This window comes from Nelumbo nucifera, chromosome 4 (assembly GCF_055504915.1).
Source record: "Nelumbo nucifera cultivar China Antique chromosome 4, China Antique-T2T, whole genome shotgun sequence".
NCBI lineage: Eukaryota > Viridiplantae > Streptophyta > Magnoliopsida > Proteales > Nelumbonaceae > Nelumbo > Nelumbo nucifera.
In genome coordinates, this window is record NC_142652.1 from 41,997,952 (window position 1) to 42,021,668 (window position 23,717).

Genomic DNA, 23,717 nt, shown 5'->3' on the forward strand with positions numbered 1-23,717 from the left:
GATCCCATAACCAAAATACCTCTGTCAAATATGCCTCCGATTGGTTTGATAAGTTGGTAAGGAGATTCCCAGTAAGGCTTTACAACAGGTTCTAGACATCAACAATGACTAGAGCCACCCTTTTCACTTCTATTCATTGCATATGGTCCTGATATACCAAAAAGGCAGCTTAGGTGGCTATTGAAAGATTTCCTATTAGTCATTGGGTAATGGCCTCTTACCTCTGCCACGTGCTGAAGATGCTCATGTATAAGGATCTAAATACACGATGAAAAATCAAAACCAGAGAAACATGCAGAGAAGACTAAGGTATATGTGATTCGGAAATATGTGCCTATTTCCATGAATGAAACGCCCACAAAATCCCATTATATTCTTAACTGGTATGAGCATGATAATCCAAGGTTTCTTCCACATGCTAGTCCCTGGCGAGTAGTAATGTTTTCCTCTTGAAACCCTAATTGATAATACCCAAAATACCCATGCATGGAAAGTGTGTATGAACAGATTTCACCTGCATGGCTTGGAACCAACCTTACAGCACGTTGCAGCCGTGCATTGAGAATATTTCCAAGTACAAGAGATGTTTCTAATATGCAGCTGCAAGTGCTGTAAGGAGTAAATCCAGATTCAAGTTATGCACATTGTATTGCAAGTTCAAGTTAATGAGAAGATCCTATCTCTTCATACAATGGATGATTATTTTGCAATCAAAATCATTTGTTGGTTCAGAAGGATGGTGTTGATCTAGGGATGTCAATGGGTAGGGCAGACCTGACAGACCCAAACTTAACCAACCTAATTATATAGGGTTTGGGGCTGCATTATGTTCTCGTATATAATTGGATCGGTATAAGTTTTGATTATTCCAAACCAATAAAGATCTGAGCTGACTATATATATAATTATATTCCTAGTTGTGCATTTTCCACTCTACAAGCATTCAAGACCATTGAATATGTGCAAAACCCCATCATGGTCAGATTCAAAATGAATCAAGATATACAAAGCGTTTAACCCAATCTAATTAGACCTAACACACTTATATCATAATATTTACCATTCCAAAGCATGGAGAAACTAACAACATTACCTCCTTGCTGTATGTACTCTACTGACACTATCTTCAGTAGATGGTAGATTATGTAGAAGTATTGTAACATCAACATCTTTGAGAATGTCCAACACCTCATAGGGTTCATCCCCACGGACAGAAATGGCCAAACGTGTTCCTGAGAAATAAGAGTTTAAAATGAAACAAGCAATGATAGGAATTGCAGAATTAAAATGTGAATAATTCAATTAACAAGGTTCTGAAAAAATCCAAATTGGCACCTTCTGGCAAAAGCTTGTAAGTCCCAGTTGATAGTTCCTTGAAATTTACTAGGACCATGGCATTAGGAAATGACTTTGTTAGTTGCTCTAAAAGAGGGGTTAAAACCCCCATACTCACATCTATCAGCCTTTTCAAAGCTAGCCCACTGATCATTAAGCAAAAGAGAATTTCAAATCACCCTTCTATCTTAGATGAACTTAAAATATATTTCTTGCAGCATGAATGATGAAACTAATTAAGAATTATTAGGATTCGGCCTGCCCTTGAATCCTGTTAGACTGATAACAGTCAAAGTAAAAGAAAAAGAGAAAGAGAGAAAAGAAGAGAAGAGAAGGAAGGGAGAGAAAGATCTGGTTCGAACAAGAGAAAAAAAGTCACTTTCCCATTCGGCCAGATTTGTTATTATATTACTAATACTCTGGAAATGAAACATATGCCCCTACTTACGTAAGGGACATAAGATCTAACATAACCTTACACATCAGCAACTTAAACATAAGCATAAAGACAAAAATACCCCTACATAGTTGGCATTAACACTCCCCTCAAGCTGGAGAGTATATATCATATAATCCCAGCTTGTTACATATGTAGTCCACTCTTCCCCGACTCAACCCTTTAGTAAACAAGTCTGCCCACTGGTTTCCTGTGTTAACATATGCAGCATCTATCACTCCACTCAGCACCTTCTCTCTTACAAAGTGACAACCAACCTCTATGTGTTTGGTTCTCTCATGAAACACCGGATTAGAGGAAATATGGACTGCAGCCTGATTGTCACAGTATAGCTTCGTTGGAGTGTCAATAGTGTATCCCATCTCCTGTAGAAGGTTCCTTAGCCACACTAATTCACAAGTAGTATGTGCCATAGCTCTTTATTCTGCCTCTGCATTGCTTCTTGCCACAACTGTCTGCTTCTTACTTTTCCATGTCACCAGATTACCCCCAAGAAAGGTGCAATAGCCTGTAGTTTCTTTCCTATCAGATATAGAACCGGCCCAATTAGCATCAATATATCCTTCTATTTCAAGTTTTCCACCACTTCTGTATATCAAACCATGACTAGGAGCCCCCTTTAAATTCCTCACAATCCTTAGAATTGCATCCCAATGTGGAACTAGAGGTTTGTACATGAATTGACTTACCACACTAACCGCAAATGAAATGTCTGGCCGAGTAATGGTTAGGTAGTTCAGTTTACCTACAAGCTGCTGGTATCTGCCAGGGTCTTCAAACACTTCACCCATATCACTGCTCAACTTAGTTTTTGTTTCTATAGGTGTTTCAGCTGGTTTAGCACCTAACAAACCTATTTCTTCCAACAAGTCAAGGAAATATTTCCTTTGACACAAGTTAATACCATGCTTAGACCTTGCTACTTCTATCCCCAAGAAATACTTTAGTTGACCAAGGTACTTTATCTGAAAATGTTCCTGTAGAAAAGTTTTCAACCTATCAATTCCCACTTTATCATTTCCGGTAATAACAATATCATTTACATACACCACCAATAGGATCTTTCCTGCCTGAGAGTCATGACCGAAAACTGAATGGTCAACTTGGCACTGTTTCATACCAAACTTCTTTACCACCTCACTGAACCTACCAAACTATGCTTGAGGAGACTGTTTAAGCCCATAAATGGCCTTCTTTAGTTGGCACACCTTACCATCCTCCCCCTGAGCAACAAACCCCAGTGGTTGCTCCATATAGACCTCCTCGAGTAGATCACCGTGCAAGAAAGCATTCTTGATATCAAGCTGATAGAGGGGCCAATCGTACATAGCAGCAAGAGAGATCACAACATGGACTGAACCAATCTTAGCAACCGGGGAGAAGGTCTCTGTGTAGTCAATACCATAGGTTTGGGAATACCCTTTGGCAACTAGTCTAGCTTTCAGCCGCTCTACACTACCATTAGGTAAGTACTTAACAATATAAACCCACTTACAACCGATAGCCTGCTTACCAAGAGGAAGAGTGGTGAGGTCCCATGTATGAATATGAGTTAGAGCTGAGAGTTCTTCTTCCATTGCACGACGCCATCCTGGAGAGGCAAGGGCTTCCTGGACATCCTTAGGGACAACAAAAGAGGATAACGAGGAGATAAGTTGGCAATGGGAAGCAGAAAGGTGAGTGTGAGAAATATAACTAGAAATAGGATGAAGAGTACAACTACGTTTACCTTTCTGCAAGGCAATGGGAAAATCAAGATCAGATACTGGGGTTGGGGCTGGTGTGGGGATAACTACCGAATTTGTTGACAATGATGGAGCTGGAGGAGGAGTTGGTGCATGTTGGCGATGTGTATACACTTGACGGATAGGTAGCCGTTCAATAGGTGTTGGCACCGGAGGCAAGGACTTGGTCACAGCTGGAACAAGAGGAACAGAATTCGCAACTGGAAGAGGAAGGGGAGGAGGTAATGAGGAAGAAGAAGCATCACTGAATCCCAAGAAAAATGGAGTATAATCAAAGAAAGTAATATCAACATACACAAAGGAATGCCAAGAGCTAGGATGATACCACTTATATCCTTTCTGAGTTCGGGAATAGCCAAGGAAGATGCACTTAATGGATTGTGCATTTCCTAGCCCCAGATTATGAACAAAGCAGACACACCCAAAAACCCAAGGAGAAAGAGGAAATGGAGACAAGGTAGGAAACAAAGTGGTGAATGGAGAATGACCATTAAGAATAGGTGTGGGCATCTGGTTAATCAGGAAGCAAGAAGTAAGCACTGCATCACTCCAAAAAGTTTTGGGAACATTCAGGTGGTGCATGAGGGATTGAGCTGTTTCCAAAAGATGACGATTCTTTCTCTTAGCCACCTCATTTTGTTGTGGGGTGTAGGTACATGAAGTTTGATGGATAATGCCATGTTGATCCAAGTATTCTTGAAATGGTATAGAGAAATATTCACGGCCATTATCGGAATGAAAAATTTTAATGTGGACACCAAATTGGTTACGGATCTCAGCATAAAATTTTTGGAAAATGGCAAACAATTCACTCATTTCTTTCATTAAATAAAGCCACGTCATCCTTGAATAATCATCAACAAAAATGACAATATTTATATCCATTGTATGACATTATTTTATAAGGACCCTAAACATCTGAATGAAGGAACCAAAGACTTCAAAACTGACACGACTATGTTTCCCCAACTGACACGACTCACAATCCAAAACAGAAAGATGACTCAACGAAGGAACCAAAGACTTCAAAACTTTTAGAGAAGGATGACCAAATCGACAGTGCCACTAGAGAGGAGAGAGAGACGACTGGAGAGCTGTTGATGTACTTCCACCACCGTCAAGATAATACAACCTATCAGCTTCATGCCCTCCACCAATCTTCATCCCCGTCTTGAGATCCTAAAAAACACATGGAGAAGGGTAAAAAGTAATAGAGCAATTAAGAGATTTGGTCAACTTACTAACTGACATAAGGTTAAACGGAAATTTAGGGGCATACAAAACTGATGATAAGGGTAAGGAGTCCATGTTAACATTACCAACACCACAAATGGAGGATGTGGAACCATTAGAAAGGGTAACAGATTGTGATGTTGGGCAATGAGAGAGGGAAGAAAACACACTTGGAGTTCTAGTCATGTGATCAGAGGCTCTAGAGTCAACAATCCAGGGATTGGGTGTGGATGCCAGACAAGCCATACCTGAGTGTGCGAGAGTGGTTGTGTTTTGCTGAGATGTGGCCTGGACAAACCTCTCATAATCATCACGGGGAACATTCATCATCTCCTTCCCAGGAACATATGTGGATGTAGGAAGCATCTGATCAGCTAAACGACTCTCCTGTCTGAAGCTACTGTCACTAGTCATGGCATGATTGGCCCAAGATGAAGGTGGACCATGCAAATCATAGCAATAATTAATGGTATGTCCATCCATACCACAGTGTGTACACCTGCTCGGACCCGAACTACGTCCTCTTCCACGGGCTCCCCCTGAATCTCGACCTCCAGTATGACCACTACCATGGTTATATGTAGGTCCACCACCACCACTCCGGCCATATACCGGTCCACTACTACCACTACGGCCAGACTAAGCTCCCCGAGCTCCACCTCTAACACTATGGCCCCTTGATACTACAAAGGCTGATCTGTCAGAAACACTAGGGTTCTCGGTAGATCCAATAGAAATCCTCCTAAGTCGAGCAAACACCTCTTTTAAGGAAGGGAGAGTTGATCCTCCTAGTATCTGAGCCCGCACTGGTTCATATTTAGACTTCAGCCCCACCAAAAAATGAGTCACATCTAGTTGTTCTCTTTGCTGCTACTGAATTTTGACATCAGAAATGAGGGGGTGATAAACATTCAACTCATTACGAATGTTTCTCATACTAGCATAGTACTCCTGAAGACTCTGATTACCCAGTTGCAGATTAAAGTATTCTTGATACAACTGATATACCCTAGTTGTGTTGTCTTGACCCGAGTACAACTTCTTAGCATGGTCCCACACTTCCTTGGCAGTATCAAGGAACACGAAATTTACACTAATCTTGGGTTCCATACTATTCCATAACCATGTGATAATCTGTGCATCTTCTTGTTCGTAGTCATCATACTCATGAGAATCTGTGGAGGGTTTTTCTTCCCTTATGTGTTTCACGAGTTCGGCTTCAGCCAGTGCAAGCCCTGTTCGAATAGGCTTTACAGGCTTGCATTGGGAATATCTTGTTACTTATGTGCTTTATTTCATGGGGAGATATTCCCAATGCAAGGTGGCAAGAGGCTGCTCGAATGGTGTGAGCATGGACTTGCACTGGCTGAAGCCGAACTTGTGTTTCACCTTCTTCTTTGCCTTAAGAAAGACTTCTATAGATTTAGCCCAAGGTACGTAATTTTCTCCATTAAGTTTAATAGAGGTCATTTAAACATTCAGGTAGTCAGTAGGGACCATGACACTAGTCTTTCTGTCACTACTGTCTCCCATTGTTGAATTCGGCACACTGCACACTAAACCACACTACACACTGAAAACATTGTTTTCAACACTTATTATTGCTGAAAACTACACTCTTTACACCACAACCCTACTCCATGATTACCTGAAAACTCACCACATTGTTTGATGATCACTCCCCCTTCGAATCACACTGAAATTTGCATAAACCCTAAAACACTACAATCTGAAATCCCACCATACATTCTAAAACAGACTTATCATTTGATTCACAACAAGAAATTGCATAGAAACCTATTACCTAATCACCTGAAAATCAGACCACACAAGACACCCACTACAACACATGAGTCAGCCCTCTTCTCTTCATTGATTAGGGGAGGGCTTCTTACAAACCACAGCAACCAACCACAAACAGCACAACTAGAGGCATAGAAACCTCGAAGGGAAGAGGGCGATCACTCCTTTTCAGCCCTTTCCCTTAACTCCAACTGATGGCGAAGAAAGCAAGAGAAAACCCTATGCTGTGTGCGCAAGTTACAGAATTCTGGGCAGATCCGATTTGCTCAGTTTAGCTCTGGTACCATATTAGGATTCAGCCTGCCCTTGAGTCCTATTAGATTGACAACAGTCAAAGTAAAAGAAAAAGAGAAAGAGAGAAAAGAAGAAGAAGAGAAGAGAAGGAAGGGAGAGAAATATCTGGTTCGAACAAGAGAGAAAAAGTCACTCTCCCATTCGGCCAGATTTGTTTTTATATTACTAACTCTGGAAATGACACATGTGCCCCTACTTAAGTGAGGGACATAAGATCTAACATAACCTTACACATCAGCAACTTAAACATAAGCATAAAGACAAAAATACCCCTACATAGTCAGCATTAATAAGAATATACTATTGAACCCCTTTTAGTGATTCAAGATCAACCCAGAATTATACGCTAGAAAAGATAAAGCTATATTAAGAGAATGGGACACAAGTGAGCCTCAAAAGAAGCAAAATTAGAAGGTATTTACAGCATCATAGTCATCTACTGGAGGAAGCTCCCTCAAAAGGATTGTGTCAACTATTGCCAAATCCTCTCACCCATGGTAGAATTCACTAATAAGATATAATGAAAATGAAAAAGAACCTCGATGAATTAGAATGACAAGCAAAGACAAGTACAGATAAGAAGAAGAACCTTAAATGGCATGCCAACAACAAGCTTTGCTTCAAGTGATTTGTACAAGAGTTCAGGGTTCTGATAAAAGAACTATGTCAGGCAAGGATCATAATAAAATATAAAGAGGGAATGAAATAATAAAGTAGATAGAAAACCTACATTATGTACATAAATTTTGGAGGACCATAAATGTGCTTATTATTATCAGGGCAAGTTACAACAAGACTGCAGAGATCTACTTCTGAGTGATGTAAGAAAGATGTCCTTGGCAATAGAAATGCTTACCGAGAAAATAAAACTTATAAGGGAAAGAGTGATACAGTACTATGGGTCTATAAGTTTGCAAATTGGATGGCAGATGGGTTGGCATGTGGCAAAACAAGGGATAGAGAGAATTTATTTTGGGGGATGGGTGTTCCCATATTAATGTATTTCTTCTGAGATAGGTCATCTCAACCTCTAGGATGTCTGATCTATTGCATATTTGCTTGTTTTATTAATAAAACTTGTTATGTTACTCACTAAAAAATAATATTAAATACTATTCAGAAGGAAATAGAGTATGCATCTCAGATAAACATGAAATAGGGAAATCATAGCAAACCCAAACGATAAAAAATACCATTTCTTCTAAGAGAAGTCCTAATATGCATCTCAGATGAACAAACTCCACTCTTGGACTATAAAGGAAATTTTGAAGTTGGATCATAAATCACATCACCAATGCTCAATTATCATTTGAAGCTATTTACAATGCTTCAACAACTTTATCCTTTGCAGATCAACTAAACTATTTCCAGACAATTGTGAAGAGAGTAGAGTGGGTTAACTTAAAATGCTCCATATGCTGCAAAGCAATTCGTGCCAAACAATAACATAAAGACAACATTATCAAAAACTACTTCTAATAAAAAAAGACCAAAATGCTAAGTCAAGGGAAAATTGCACTTGATGACTCAATTTCAACAAAAACCATTACTGGAAGTAACTTACAAAAGCACACCCACCTGTCCTAGGAGAAGCTCAGCCATTACACAACCAGCAGACCACATATCAATTGCTGTTGTGTATTCAGTAGCTCCAAATATCAGTTCTGGAGCCCTATAATATTGTGAACAAATGTATGCTATATTTGGTTCTCCAGGCACCTGCAATTAAGCAAATAAAAATTAAATCTTGGGATGGTAAAAAATTCCAATTCCAGGAAAATAAGGATTCACCAACATTTTTGCACTTCCAAAATCACAAATCTTTAGCAGATGAGTGTGAGGATTAACCTGCAACATGCATAAAATTTTCAACTTAAATTTCCCAAAGTCAAAAAACAGCACAGGTACCAAGTAATAGTTTTGATTATGTTACAAACACAGCAGACTGACATCACTATTTCAAAATGGTTTATAGTGCTCTCACAAACCTTTCATTTACATTCAACAAACAATAAGACCAAGAAAATGAACATCAACTATCAAGAAAATCCAATAGAACCAAGAAGGTACTAAAGTACTGAAGAGAACAATTACATCATCCATTACTTGTGTCCCATATTGTTAGCTTCAATCTCTTCCCACCAACTGTGAGCATTTTGATCTTGAAATCCACACCTGTACATGGTTTGAACAATACCAAATGTTCACCATATAAATAGACAGATAATAAAATTGTAAAGAAAAGTGTTGGTTGTTTAATAACCAATTTTAAAATAGAAAGTATAAACCAAAAAAAGGAGATAACAGAGAGCACATCTGTGCTTCTGTACCTTTTCCATGTTTTGAAAAAAAGCCAGATAATTTTATTAGAAAAATGAACAAGTACATGCAAACCTGTGCTTGTGTACTATCAACACTATAGTAACAAAAGAAAAAATATCAACTTCTTATCAGTAAGAAAAACACTAAAATTCACCTTTTGTTATTCATACAAAACACCTTTTGTTGATTATAGTGGAATTTCCTTGTTAGCTAGATGTTGCTTTGCCCTTCATTTAGTGTTAATGAGGAGTTCCCTTATCTCAACATGCCATTAAATTGTTACATGCTGTGAAGACCTTATTTAGTCCTAGGTTACAGTAGAGAAGAAGGAGAAGAAGAAGAAGAAGAGGAGAAGAAGGGTTTAGCCAGTAGAGGAAAAATCAGTTCTCTCTCTAGTCGACCCACTTGTATTTATCTCCAATAACATAGTTACAAGAAAGACCATATTGTCACTCATAAGTGATGGGACACATAACTTAAACTTAAATAAAACAGACCTTTCACTCTCAAATAGATAAACCCAAATGACCAAAATACCCCTGTTTTGTGTACTCTAACACTCCCCCTCAAGCTGGAGAGTATATGTTATATAGTCTTGGCTTGTCACAAATATAATCTACTCTACCCCGAGACAATCCCTTTGTGAAGAGATCTGCCCACTGATTTCCTGAGATCACATGAGATGTGGTTATCACTCCACTTATCACTTTCTCTCTCACAAAGTGACAATCGACCTCAATATGCTTGGTTCTCTCATGGAAGATTGGGTTGGAAGAGATGTGAATAGCAGCTTGGTTATCACAGTATAGTCTCATGGGTTAGTCAACCGAGAACCCCATCTCTTGTAGCAAGTTCTTCAATCATACTAGTTCACATGTAGTATGAGCCATAGCTCTGTACTCAGCTTCTGCACTATCCTTGCTACCACTGTTTGTTTCTAGCTCTTCCAAGTTACAAGAATGCCACCAAGGAAGGTACAATACCCTATAGTTGATCTCCTGTCTGATATAGAACCAACCCAATCAACATCTATATACCCTACTATTTCAAGGGTCCCTCCACTTTGGACTAAAAGAGACTCTATGATGTTTCCCAAGCTGGCATGACTCACAATCCAAAGATGAAAGATGACTCAAGGAAGGAACCAGCAGCTTCAGAGCCTTGAGAGAAGGATGACCAAGTCTATAGTGCCATTGAAGAGGATTAAGAGACGACTGAAAAGCTACTGGAGGGCCACCACCATCAAGGTAATACAATCCACCTGCCTCATGCCCTCCACCAATCTTCATCCCCGTCTTGAGATCCTGAAAAACACAAGAGGAGGGATAAAAGGTTATGGAACAATTAAGTGACTTGGTTAATCTATTAACGAACATAAGGTTAAAGGGGAACTTGGGGACATATAAAACAGATGATAAAGACAAGGAAGAGAGATCAACATCACCAACACCACAGATGGGAGATGTAGAACCATTAGCAAGAGTAACTGTTTGTGATGTGGAGGACCGAGAAAGAGAAGAAAATACATTAGGAGTCCCAGACATATGGTCCGAGGCTCCGGAGTCAATGATCCAGTGTGAAGGCTTGGAAGCCAAGAAAGCCATACCTGAATGGGCAAGGGTAGCTGTGTTCTGCTGAGATGATGCCTGAAGGAACTTCTCATATATTGTATGGGGTACACTCACCATCTCCTTCCCAGAAACACCAGTAGATGTGGAGGGGATTGGGTCAATTTGCTGACTTTCAGTAGCTGTACCACTACCCTTAGTCACAGCATGGTTATCCCAAGTGTTGGGTGGACCATGTAAATCATAGCAAAAATTAACCGTGTGCTCCTTTAATCCATAGTATGTACACTTCCTAGGGGCATTACTTCTTCCTTTACCATTACCTCCCCCTGGGACCGCCATGGTTACCTGGAAGTCCACGACCACCACCACCACCTCTATTTCCACAGCCTCCCCCTCTAGTCACCACAAAACCAGATCTATCTAAGAGAGAAGAATGCACTATAGACTCAATAGATGTGCTCCTAAGACGGGCAAAAACTTCTTCAAGTGAGGGAAGAGAAGACCCCCCCCCCCCCCAGTATTTGTGCTCGGACAGGCTCATATTCAGCCTTCAAACCCACCAGAAACCTTATCACATCAAGTTGCTCACGCCGTTGTTGCTGAATCTGAACATCCTGTGTCAAAGGATGATACACATTGAGCTCATTTCGGATATTCCTCAGACTTGCATAGTATTCCTCCAAGCTTTGACTGCCTTGCTTTAGATTAAAGTACTCTTGGTACAATTGATACACCCTAGTTGTATTGTCTTGCCCGGAATACAGTTTCTTAACACGATCCCAGATTTCTTTAGCTGTATCTAGGAAAATAAAGTTCACGCTAATTTTTGGTTCCATGCTATTCCACAACCATGTCATTATTTGTGCATCTTCTTGTTCCCAGTCACTAAATCCTAGAGAATCAGAGGAGGGTTTCTCCTCTCTCACATGTTTTACTTTTTTCTTAGCTTTTAAAAACACCTCCACAAATTTTGCCCACGACACAATTCTCACAATTCAACTTAATTGATGTCGTTTGAACATTTAGGTAATCTGGAGAAATCATAATGCCTATTTTATTGTCATTCCCATCTCCAATCGATGCCATCTTAACTAATTCACCTTACCTCACAAAGAAATCACTGCTATAGGTAGATTATTCACCTTCAAATATTCAGCACAACCTCACGCACTTCCACAAAACTTATCTTACTTTCAACACTGCCAACTTCTTCAAATACACATTACACATCAAATACAAAAGCTGAAATCACTCAGTCATTAAATCAAAAACTTGTATTGCACACTGCATAACCACTCACACACCAAATACAAGGGCTGAAATCACTCGACCAATAAACCAAACACTTACACTGCACTCTGCAGAACCAACTTGTACTCAGCTGAACACTGTTCACCCGAACCTGCTCTCTTCATACCATCGAATAGAGAGCTTCCTACCAATCACCACAAACAGCCACTGCACCACAAACCGGAGGCATGAAGGCCTCCTACAGAGAAAAACGACCACTCCTTTTCAACCTTTCCCTTAATCTCCCAGTGGTTCTTGAGAAATATGCAAATCCCTAGAGAGGAGGGCGATAAAAAAAAGCTGGGTAAACCAGAATAAAAGAGCAAGACGAGCAGATCTGAACTTGTTACATGCGCTTTGATACCATGTGAAGACCTTATTTAGTCCTAGGTTACATTAGAGAAGAAGGAGAAGAAGAAGAAGAAGAAGAGGAGAAGAAGAAGAAGGGTTCGGCCAATAGAAGAAAAATCAGTCCTCTCTCTAGTCAACCCACTTGCATTTATCTCCAATAACTTAGTTACAAGAAAGACCATATTGTCCCTCATAAGTGATGGGACACATAACTTAAACTTAAACAAAACAGACCTTTCACTCTCAAATAGATAAACACAAATGACCAAAATACCCCTGTTTTGTGTACTCTAACACATGCTATCCATTGAAACAAGTTAAGGGCTGAGTAAGCAGGTTGTATCATGATCTTATCATTGATATATAACAGTTGTCCTAAGATAGAGTTCAAGCTCATTGCATTCTATATGCTACACAAGTAATGAAATAGTTTTCCAAGAGGTAACCCTGAGTGCTATGGTGCTTTTATCTTCACTGGTTAATTGGATAATAATCTCTACCAAATAGAAAACCAAACACAACATTTCCGAAGTCACATTATTTTTTCAATAAATAACTGAATTCAGCTCATTCAACTGAAGCAAAAACCAGCAAACTAAACAAAAAGGCAGCATTCCACAGAGTACAAATAACTTCCATCAACAGAAGCCTCAAGAGTAGTAAAGGGACACAAACACAATATATTCTAACAAAAATATCAAAGAACGACTTATAGATCAGTGGAAGTAATTGAAGCATAGTAAAAATTAAAATATACGACATCTCCTCTAGAACAGCTCAGATTGAAGCAAGCAAAGAATCAATAAGTTGATATTATCTAAACCAGCTTCTTTTGATAATGCAAAGCTGATGCAAGAAAAGCCCTCTGAGCAGAAAAAGACCTTCCATTTACTTCAAAGCCCAAGCTGATAAAAACAAATAGAAATTATCCCATTAAGGTTCCAACACACATAAACAGCTAAATAGAGAATGATAGCATAGAACAACACATTTCATAACACCAACATAGATAAGAAGGAGAAAATGTGTCACCAAACCCCTACATAAGCTGATATTCATCCTTAATAAATGATTGTGAAGTTAATAAGTTAGTATACCAGTATTTCATAACACTGTGAGGTCAGCCAATTTCTAGGCTGATGGTCTAGCGAAATAGGGAGCAGTAAATAATAAATGGTTGATGCAGTAAATATATACCAAGTGGAATTGATGGAAGAGAAATGGAAATTGAAAACAAATGATTGGAAGCAGGAAATACATATTACCTCAATTAAAGATAAAACATGAATTAATGACAAAATAAAAAGATAAGGGCACAAATGTTGTTGCCAAGAAGAAACAAAAGCAGAGGTAGCCTATCGTGGTCAAATAAACAATCATGTCTAATCCATTAATAGCTAGTTCTTGGAGAAAAAGGTAGACTAAACAATAACAACAGCCACCAAGTTCTATGAAACACAAAAGATCAAGGAATTCTTAATCAGTTATATGAAAGATTCAGTCATATGAATATACTGAGAAATGGTGCAGCAGACTTTGAAATATTAAGAGCTTCTATGCACAATAACATTAGCGACCATGAAACTGGTTGAGAAAACAATCCAGAAATGAGAATTTATATGTTAAAGATATCATAGATTAAGAAAAGATAAACAAACCACAACATCTATGCTTCAACACAAAACTACTTTCTACCAAAAATAAATAAATTCAAAATCATATGAACATATAATTAACTGGGTACCAGTGCTATGGATATATATATTATGACCTCTGGTAATAAGAACCCAAAAAACAAGGAAAAAGGAAAGAAAAAGCAGTTATTAACTAATTAAATCCTGGGTACCCTTGATCAGCATTAACCTGAACAAAAATATAATACACCAAAACAATATAACGACAAAATGAATGAAGTTAAGCCCCTCCACAAGAAGGAATAATCAGATGAAACTAAACAAGATATATAGAGTTGACAATCCAAACATAAACAATTCAAAAGAAGACAGTAATAATGATAAAGACAATTGAAAACCTTTCATCAAGTAAAGCAGGTAGTAACAAACTAACAGTGACGTGTGATTAATTCAACTTGATATTGATTTTAATTCTACTCATATAAATAAAATGATAACACACTTAAGCATCCAAAAACTTCATAGAAACAACCAGAGATAGATAACAACATAAGAACTCTATGACAGGGTATTCTATAAAAAACAGAATGCATCTTTTTAGAATTAGAGAACCTGAGAACTCAATTAGACAGGGAAGAAATGAAAGAGTGATGAGATAAGAAGTTGCTACATGACTCAAGAAAATAGAAGAAAACTTGCACTCTGATAGTGGATTTGTTGAATTGAGCTTGAGGCCTATTTATAGAGTTTTCTTAGGTCCTATACAGACAACATAACCCCCGGTTAGTGGTTATTGGACAGGTATGATCAAGTATTGAGTGCTCTTGTAACAATGTAAACACCATTCTAAACTAAGGGTAAAAGGATTCGAGTATTTTCCGATTCAGAAGAGATAGATAATATCGATTGAAGACTTGAAGAGTAACTGAACAAAAAATGGAAAGGGTGTTCTCCGATGATGAATTGATCAAGCCGAGTTTTGATTTAGCTATGGTCACCGTCATCGGTTGGTGTTGTCCGGTGAAAAACAGAGAGAAAATTAAAAATGGTGAGAGAGAGAGGGAGGGAAGGAGGAGGGATTTACCTACGTTTGGATGCCTTCCGGTGGTTGTGTGATGTTCGACTATGAGAGAGAGAGAGACAACTGAGAGAGGAGAGAGATAGAGAGGGTGATTGAGAGAGGTGAGAGATGGACAGGGTGAATAAGGTGATTGAGAGAGGAGAGAGATAGAGAGGGTGACTAAGAGAGAGACGACTGAGATAGGAGAGAGATAGAGGGTGGGAAGAAGATGAAATGCAAAGAGGAAGAGGCGCGGGGAGGAGAAAACCCTATCCTTTGTAGTGGCAGTCACTTTGTCTTTGGCAGCAGTTTTGATTGATTGTCGTTAAAGATCAATATTTCTAGCGGCAGTCGCCTTTTAGCCATTTCAAAAACTGCCGCTATAAATGTTATTTCTTGTAGTGTGTTCAAATGGGGTTTTGATAAAAAAAAGCATATGCTTTATTGGAATTCATGTTTGCATCCATTACAGCTAAAGGTCTGTTTGGTAAGAAGGTAAATTTGTCGGTGCAAAACTAACCCAATTTTGCAATTTATATGAACCGTTTTACACTCTACATATTTTCATCATTTCCAAACATAGCCTTTGGAACATTCGGCCAAGCTAAAAAGAACAAGAGAGTAACCTGTTCTCCTTAGTTTTGGTCGCATTCCTTCTTTTCACCCAATGATAACCCACTTCATAGGACAGAACATACTTTTTATTTTACTTTTTCTTTTCCTGAAAAGCCCCAAGGTTCATTTCATTTTAATAAATATCTCAGTTGCACAATGCAGGAATTTAGGGGATTGATTCCATTGTGCCTTATAAGACCAGGCACCAAAAAAGACTTTTGGACAATTGAAATTCTATATAATCACACAACGTGAAACTTCTAATCTTCTATTGCTCATCTGAAGATGAAGTCTCTACATTAAACTTTGTTCACAATATACAAAAATAAATAAGGGTGGTTAACCAAAAAGGTGGAGAAAACGGTGTCATTCATACATAGACATTTTCTGTTTTACAGCTTGATTAAGTAGTAGTCATCACAACCATCATAAGAACGACAGTGTGAGACTGAATTTTAGTATTTAGGATTTCTATTGAGAGGAAGCCCTACAACATGAGAATTCTGGAACCTGGTGGTGGAGAGGTTCAAGAACCAGCATATTTGAAAGAAAAAAAAATGCAACTCTCTAAGAGGTAAGCAGTCTCGAATGATTATTGATATCTCTCTGGTTCCTTTTGACTACATGCTCAGTTGTTTTGCACTGTCCTTTGTTTTATGCACAACAGCTATGACATGGATAAGTTTGTCCTACATTAGTTTATTATCTCCTCCAGATCTTTTTGTTTTTGTATGCAACCAATTGCTCAGCCAGGTATCTTCTGAAATATTCTTTAAATCACTCTCTGTTGCACAAGTGGACATGTTGTGTATATGAAGGCGAGCCGTTTCCAACAGTCTGATTGTTACTCTCTATAGGAGATGCTATGTGGAGAACCAGCACATACCCTTGAAGACCAGAGCAAACTGCAAACAGACTTCCATCGCTATCCATTGCTTTCCTTGTAACCATTTTGAATCTACATGAAGTTTGTTGAATGCTCTTGTACCAATTCATTCAGATTGGAAAAAGTAAATTAGTCTTTCTTTTTCATCAATGAAAATAAATAGACCACCAAAGCATATAATGTTGCCCCCAAAAGACCAGCAGTAAGCTATACATAACAGTAAGTTCACAACCATTCAATATGTACAACCAAAAGAAATATGTAACCTCAAACCTAATGCAAGCCATAAGATCCAAAACCATAGCTAAGATGGCAACAGCTTGATAATTCATATGATGAGTTTGAATCAGATGATTAAAATTATTCACTTGGATTCAAATGATGAACCAATTATTTATTCAAGTTCAAATGTTGAACTGCAACAAATAAGGAACTCAAGTGTAGCCACTTATGCTCCCATAAAAAAGGGAAAAATAAAGTTGTTCCTAGACAAGGTGGGTTGTATTTAGTTATTCTGCCCCAAAAAGTGTTCTTGTCGTTCTCTATATTCAAGTACAATTGTGTAATGTTTAAATTAATTACTGCAAAAAAACATTATGAAATGCATAAAAAATGATGATAAATGCACATACCTGTTAAAAATGGATGGCAGATAATGCTGAAGCAAATTGATAACTGTCCCTAATATGTAGACATTGAAATTCAAATTGAAGTTAGCAAAGTTTAACTTAAGCTGAAGTGAGTTAATTGATACTGTTGAACAATTATTTGACTGGAGCCTGAAAAAGAAAGGATATAATATTTTGATTAATTTCTTGCTGTTTACAAGTGCTAAAGCTGCTGAACTACCAATAATGATGAAACTTACTTCAACAAACAAATAATTAATCTCCAAGATGAACTTTTCTATGTTTTACTCTGTAATTTGAGAAAGATATATGGACTTTCTAACAATCTCTAAGCTTAAAAAAACCACAAATTCCTCTTAAATAAGGTGGCAATATAGCATTTTATGGTAGCAGAGCATAGTGGCATAATACTTGCACATGAATTATAGCATATAATGTATGTAAAAATGGGAAAGACTTGTATTAGTTGCCTGATGATGTCATTCATGTACAAAACTTATTAAACAGTATAAATCAATGAAGTTGGCTTCTTTTTCTCCTTTTTAAAAAAAAAAAAAACAAATTAAGCGTATAGTAGCAGAATGTGCAGGGCAAAAGCTAGGGCCTAAGAACAAATTAAGGATCCATAACTGGTCTCCGGTTCTAAACCATCAGGCCCACATTATCCAGACTTTAGGCCCTAGCTTTTGCCCTGCACATTCTGCTACTATATGCTTAATTTGCTTTTTTTTTTTAAAAAAAAAAGGAGAAAAAGAAGCCAACTTCATTGAGACTAAACTTAAGGATCCATAACTGGTCTCCGGTTCTAAATCATCAGGCCCACATTATCCAGACTAGCATTCAATCAGGCTATTCTATTTACCAACAATCAGGTTATTCTATCCAGACTAAACTTAATGCAGGCTATCCTATCCAGACTAGAATTCAATCAGACTATTCTATCCGGTTCTAAACCATCAGGCCCGCATTAACTTGATCAATCAAAGAAGAATCCAAAAGTTTGAAGATTAATTGAACCAACAATCAGGCTATTCTGTTTACCTAAAATTGGTGCTTTTAAAGCAAACATTTGGATTTGGATGATAGTCAAATGCTACATTTATATTCTTTAAAAGCTCTGAAAAGCTAACAAAAAAAGAAAAAAAACAAAAGAAACTTTTTTTTTTTTTCGATGAATGAAGCAGATTGTTTTAAGACATTTGATTTTAGTGATTTTTGTGGTAAGTTCTCTTTTAGGTGGGATTCATCCATTGATGGTCCCTGGTCTTCTGAACATCTACAGTGTGGTAAGTTTTGAGTGTCCCATATTGCAGCTAGAGATTCTTGTTTCACTTAGCTTTACCCAAGCCAATCCCATCATAGTTTACTATTTTGTTGTTTACACAACACCACAAACACCTTGCAAGCAAATGATAAATGATGTACCTCGGACCATGCTTATTCAATGCATCTCTTTCTACTTCTCCGAAATATATAGACTGTGCCGTGACATGTCATATTCTGATTGAGTGGGTTTATAGTCATTTGATTCCCTTGAAATGGATTTCCAATCTTATTAAACACTGCTAGTCAATGAAATGATCACGATCAAGCCTGATTGAAATCCTCCACCAACCATCACTATTTCTTCCACCATATTTTCTTGTCATCTTGTACTAAATAAAGAAAAAAAAAACATAGAATGAAAAGAAAAAGAAAATCACAAAGTGATTAACATGTTAAAGAAAATGATATAAATGAATAGAGAAATAATAATCATACAAATTTGTTTCTTCTAAGCCCTTATCAATCGGTCTGGTATTTCCAAGATGTGTACAAACACCAAACATCGAATCAAATTTGTTTTGAAATCAGAACGATGCTATTATATGATAAATAGTGTGTGGCATTTTTGTCACTTCAGTTATTTATAAATAATTTCGAGTGAACATGTGAGATTTAATAATTGATTATTATAATTCTTCATCTTTCAGAAATGTTTCAGCCTTATATAAATCTAACCATTGGCACAAAATAAAAGGGAAGCAGAAGGTAAAATGCCTTACCTTTAAGCTCTTAGCTCTTATTGGATTCTTCTTCTATTGATTTCAATATGAGGGATGTGGCATATCTTGTTCCAGTCCGCTCCTTGCTTTATGCAACGTTCTTTTAGTAGAGGACGATAAGAAATCTCCAATCTTTTTAATGTGGTGAGATGTTGCAACTCATCAGGGATAGAATCAATGAACTCGCATGTATTCAAATGCAGTTTTCTGAGTGCCGTAAAATTTCCTAAACCATTGGGCGGTGATTTGAAGGGTGAGAATTGTATCAGCAAACTCTCGATCTTGTTATTTAAAGGTAATGACTTTGAAAAAACACCTGCATCGTAGATTAAGTTCAAGCTGTGAAGGTTTCGTAGAAAGCATAAAGAAGATGGTGTCCAAGTCAGCTGAGGACAATCCGATATAGTCAATGCTTCCAGTGCTACGGTAGGAAAGATGCGATGAGGTAACACTTTTAACTTGGGGCAATTTTCAAGCGACAAGCAAAGGAGACGTGGCATCAAAATGATGGAAGTGGTTTCTCTACCATCTATTTCTTTTGTGCCCAGATCCCACTCTTCCAAGTTTTCCATGTTCTCTATTTCAAGAAATCTTAACTCAGGGAACAATTTCTTAGCCTCATCCTCACTCTGAACAGCATCAGCGCTATCCATTCCAAAAAAGCTATGGTCCATGTATTTTATCTCCTCCATTCCACTTATGCTCAAGAATCGAAGAAATGGTAGCTTCCCAACTGCAGGAGGTAACTTGTTTAGATTTTTACATCTACATAATTCCAAATGGTGGAGATAAGGTAATCCATCATCTCTCACCATCCAACTTGCTAACTCGGTGCCCAGGTAACCCTCTATTTTCAATTTCTTCAGGCCTAGATGTGGCTGGAGACCCTCCATTACCTTCTCCATCTTTTCCTCTACCGAGTCTTCTTGTCCATCATCACTACCATCAAAACATAAGCCTAGGCTGTGGATGTTTTCTTTATTCTTCAAGTCTACATCATCAGCCTCGTTTTCACTTTTCAATCTTCCTAACCCTCTTATTTCCAGTTCTCCTTGAAGGAACTTCAACTCTTGTAACTCCTTAATTGTACACCCCCCTTCGCCAATGGCACCATCGCCACCTATGATGAATTTCGATAATGTGCATAGGGAACTTAATCTACCAATGCCTTGTGGTAAGTATTGCAATTTATGAGTGCCCTTAATGTCAAGATGTCTCATTTTAGTCAATTTCCCAATTCCTTCAGGAAGCTTACAAAGTTCTGAACAATACCTAAGATTCAAAACCTGCAAATTATGCAGATTACTCAGTGTTCCGGGCAATTCTTTCAATTTTGTACCGGATAAATTAAGGAATCTTAGATGTATCAACATCTCTATCTTGCTTGGTACCTCTTCAAGATGAGTTCGTTTCAAATTTAATGCCCTTAGACATGTTAACTTTTGGAATATGCCAGAGAATCCACATGCTCCTGGAGGTAGTCGTAGAGTTTTTAGTTTCTTTGCCTCATAAATGAAATTAGGAATGGTCTTCTCACTCAGACCATCATCATAATCATTTCGTGTTAAAGTTAAGTGGCGGGCATTGTTATATTTTGAGTCTTGCATGATTTCGTTGCTAATATCGAATGCATAGCATTCCTTTTCTGTGAGAAGCTGAGCAAAGTCATGCACCAAATCATGGATCTTGCACAAAACTACCTTTTTATATCTAAAAGCAATAACCTGAAAAAATGACCTCATAACCAAAATATCAAAATACTCTTCACCTACCATTTCCATCATTCTTTCTGATGAACTGTTATTAACAAGAAAACCTTGTGCCATCCACAACTTGACCAAATCATCTTTGTATATCGACTCATCTTTGCGAAAGATGGCACAATATGCAAAGCACTGTTTCAGATGTGATGGCAAATCATTATAACTCAACAATATACCTGGTAAGATATTTTCTTGAACATCTTCCCATATGTGGCTCTCCAACACATCTTGCCAATGTTGTTTTGTTGGTCTCTTGAATCGCAGAAGACCTCCAATGGACTTTGCAGAGAGAGGCAAGCCTTTACACTTCTTGGCAATTTCCATGCCGATTCCTTCCAACATTTGACGCTCTTCTGTGGTCCTCTCTGCAAATGCTATGCCCCTCATCAATGACCAACAATCCTCATCAGACAATAGCTCTAAATTATGGAGGTACGCCGTGCCCAACATTGTTGCAACCCTCCTATTGCGTGTTGTGACTAGAATTCTACTTCCTTGTGCACCACCATTGAGGGAAAGCTTCAATGGTTCCCAATCGAATACATTCTCAGTCCACATGTCATCTAGAACAAGTAGATAGTGCCTATTCTCAAGGGATTTGCTTAACAAGTTATGCAAAGAATCCCATGGAATGTCATTTTTATTAATGGTTCCATCATCAATTGCCTTAACAATTTCCTTAGCAATCCTTACCTTATCAAAAGGCTCAGATACACATACCCAGATTTTCTTCTCAAAATGGGCTATTACCTTGTCATCATTGAAAACTAGCTGGGCAAGAGTCGTTTTGCCTAGGCCTCCCATACCACTTATGGAGATGATGGGGACTGAAAAGGTCGTGTCCTGCCGACTATCCTCAGAAAGCAGTTTGCTCACTATAAGTTCTTTCTCTGAATTCCGACCTACTGTGACGGATACATCAATCAAAGAGCTAGTTTGTCTAATTTCTGGTCTATTGATTGGTTCCTCCCATGTATTATTATTATTGACATTTCTACTGCTTTTGAAGTTAAACTTGTCCTTTACGCTTGTAATCTCATCTAGTCTTTTGTTGATCTTCTTTATTTTAAGACCGATGTCACGGTGCAAACCTACTTGCTTGAACCAAAAGCAGCAAGACAACAAGTTATTAGTGGGGCGTACCTCTTTCAACATGAAAATTTTGGTGCTCCACTCATCCAACACATCGTCCGTGTCATAGGCTATATCCTTGAGATTTTCCAGCCAAACCTTTACCAGATTATCTTTCACTTGCTTCTCCTCTGCATCCTTAAGCACAGCTTGAATACTCCTCAGTGTGCTAGAAAGCTTTTCAACATCTTCTCTGACACCAGTAACCAGCCGTATCTCTTTCTGAATGTCTTGTTGTATGATGGAAACCAATTTCCCTAAGAAAACAGAAACAAGTCCATCAGCCATGGTTGGTGATTGAGGAATGAAGCTTACCGGAATGAGGTAGAGACGAAAAGGAATGGAACTAGGATTTGTAATCCGTATCCTTTGAAACTTGAATTCACTCAATTATAGAGAGAAAGAGAGATTTCAGAATGCAACCCGGAGTCTACTTTTGATTGTACTAGTTATGGAGTCAACGTTGGTGGTTAGACATAGGACAATACGCTATGTAGTGCTTAGGAGGGAATCCATTTACTTAAATCTATCTTATAGTTATTTTTTTACTAAAATATCTTCTATAATTTACAACCTATTTATTTAATTGACCTTTAATTAAGAAGTATTTATTTTACCATCTAAAAATAATAATATAATCACCTAAACTGAATAAAAAATGTTCAGGGGCAAGGGTCCATGATTGTTTATTTCAAAATTACTATTAATACTTTTTCATACAAAAAACAAAATTTACAAAATAGAGTTAAATAAGTGATTACTCGTGTTTTATTAAAGACAAAAATGATATTTTTATTTTTATTATCTTTTTGATTATATTTATTCAAATAAACATTAGGTTCAAAGCTTTTATTTTCCACTATTAAATAATAAAAGGTCAATTGTAAATTATAAGTGTTTTAATAAAATACAAATTATAAGGTAGGTTTTATCCCAAAAACAAACTCTGGGTAGGATGACTGGCTGAAACCCAGGATAAGCAATGCCGAATTGTGACCCGCGCGAGAATTGAATCTGAGACAGCTTTGGACAATGTTTTAAAACCAGTCCTACAGGCCGAACCTTGTTTTGCTCTGGCTGGATGGTTCACTCATCCAACCATTTGGGTAGATAGGTAGTGATGACATGTATAATGAAAATTAAAATAATAAAATAATACAAAACCCATTAACCCGATAAATAGGTTAAATTGATGTTAGAATCTAATCCCAACTAAGACTCCCAAAAACCGATCCTAACTGCCATTACAACCGTGCATCAGAAACATCTTCCTTGTTCTTTACGGTGAGATCAGATGTTCCCAATTACAACTGTCATGGCTGTTGAAACCCTGTATTAGATTCATATCTGGACACGTCAAATTAGTTCATAGGAGTGTTTTTTTCTGGATTTTGAGGGCGGGAAAGTTGATCAGTGGGATTTTGATTCTTATTGACTATAAAACCCTTGTTCTTTTTTACAGATTTAAGTAGGGCCAGGTAAGTGATACCCATCTCATAGATGGATAAATAACTTTTTCATCTCGAGGGGAAGGTTGCTAACACTTAAATGGG

The 23,717-nt window shown here is 37.8% G+C and overlaps 1 protein-coding gene across 14 annotated transcripts; it reads right to left on the reverse strand.

Moving 5' to 3' along the window:
* Positions 1-1,093: 1,093 nt before the first annotated feature.
* On the reverse strand, positions 1,094-22,681 carry LOC104611032 (disease resistance protein RGA2-like). 14 transcript variants are annotated; one of them, XM_019200053.2, is made up of 10 exons: positions 19,587-22,681; positions 19,271-19,496; positions 18,651-18,880; positions 17,229-17,277; positions 8,962-9,042; positions 8,663-8,715; positions 8,446-8,586; positions 7,457-7,516; positions 1,336-1,481; positions 1,094-1,232 (listed from the first exon to the last, which is right to left on the reverse strand). In XM_019200053.2, the coding sequence occupies exons 1-2, from the start codon at positions 22,450-22,452 to the stop codon at positions 19,288-19,290; spliced, it is 3,075 nt and encodes a 1,024-aa protein (XP_019055598.1). In that variant the 5' UTR covers positions 22,453-22,681; the 3' UTR covers positions 1,094-1,232; positions 1,336-1,481; positions 7,457-7,516; positions 8,446-8,586; positions 8,663-8,715; positions 8,962-9,042; positions 17,229-17,277; positions 18,651-18,880; positions 19,271-19,287. The 14 variants fall into 14 exon arrangements, with proteins under 14 accessions (XP_019055598.1, XP_088760630.1, XP_088760631.1 ...); XM_088904504.1 differs by adding an exon at positions 10,796-13,306 and having other exon boundaries at positions 8,962-10,493; positions 19,271-22,677; XM_088904505.1 differs by adding an exon at positions 16,597-16,691 and having other exon boundaries at positions 19,271-22,677.
* Positions 22,682-23,717: the final 1,036 nt, after the last annotated feature.

Coding starts and splice junctions, on each gene's coding strand:
- LOC104611032 (XM_088904514.1), bottom strand. CDS start 22,452: ATGGCTGATGGACTTGTTTCTGTTTTCTTAGGGAAATTGGTTTCCATC.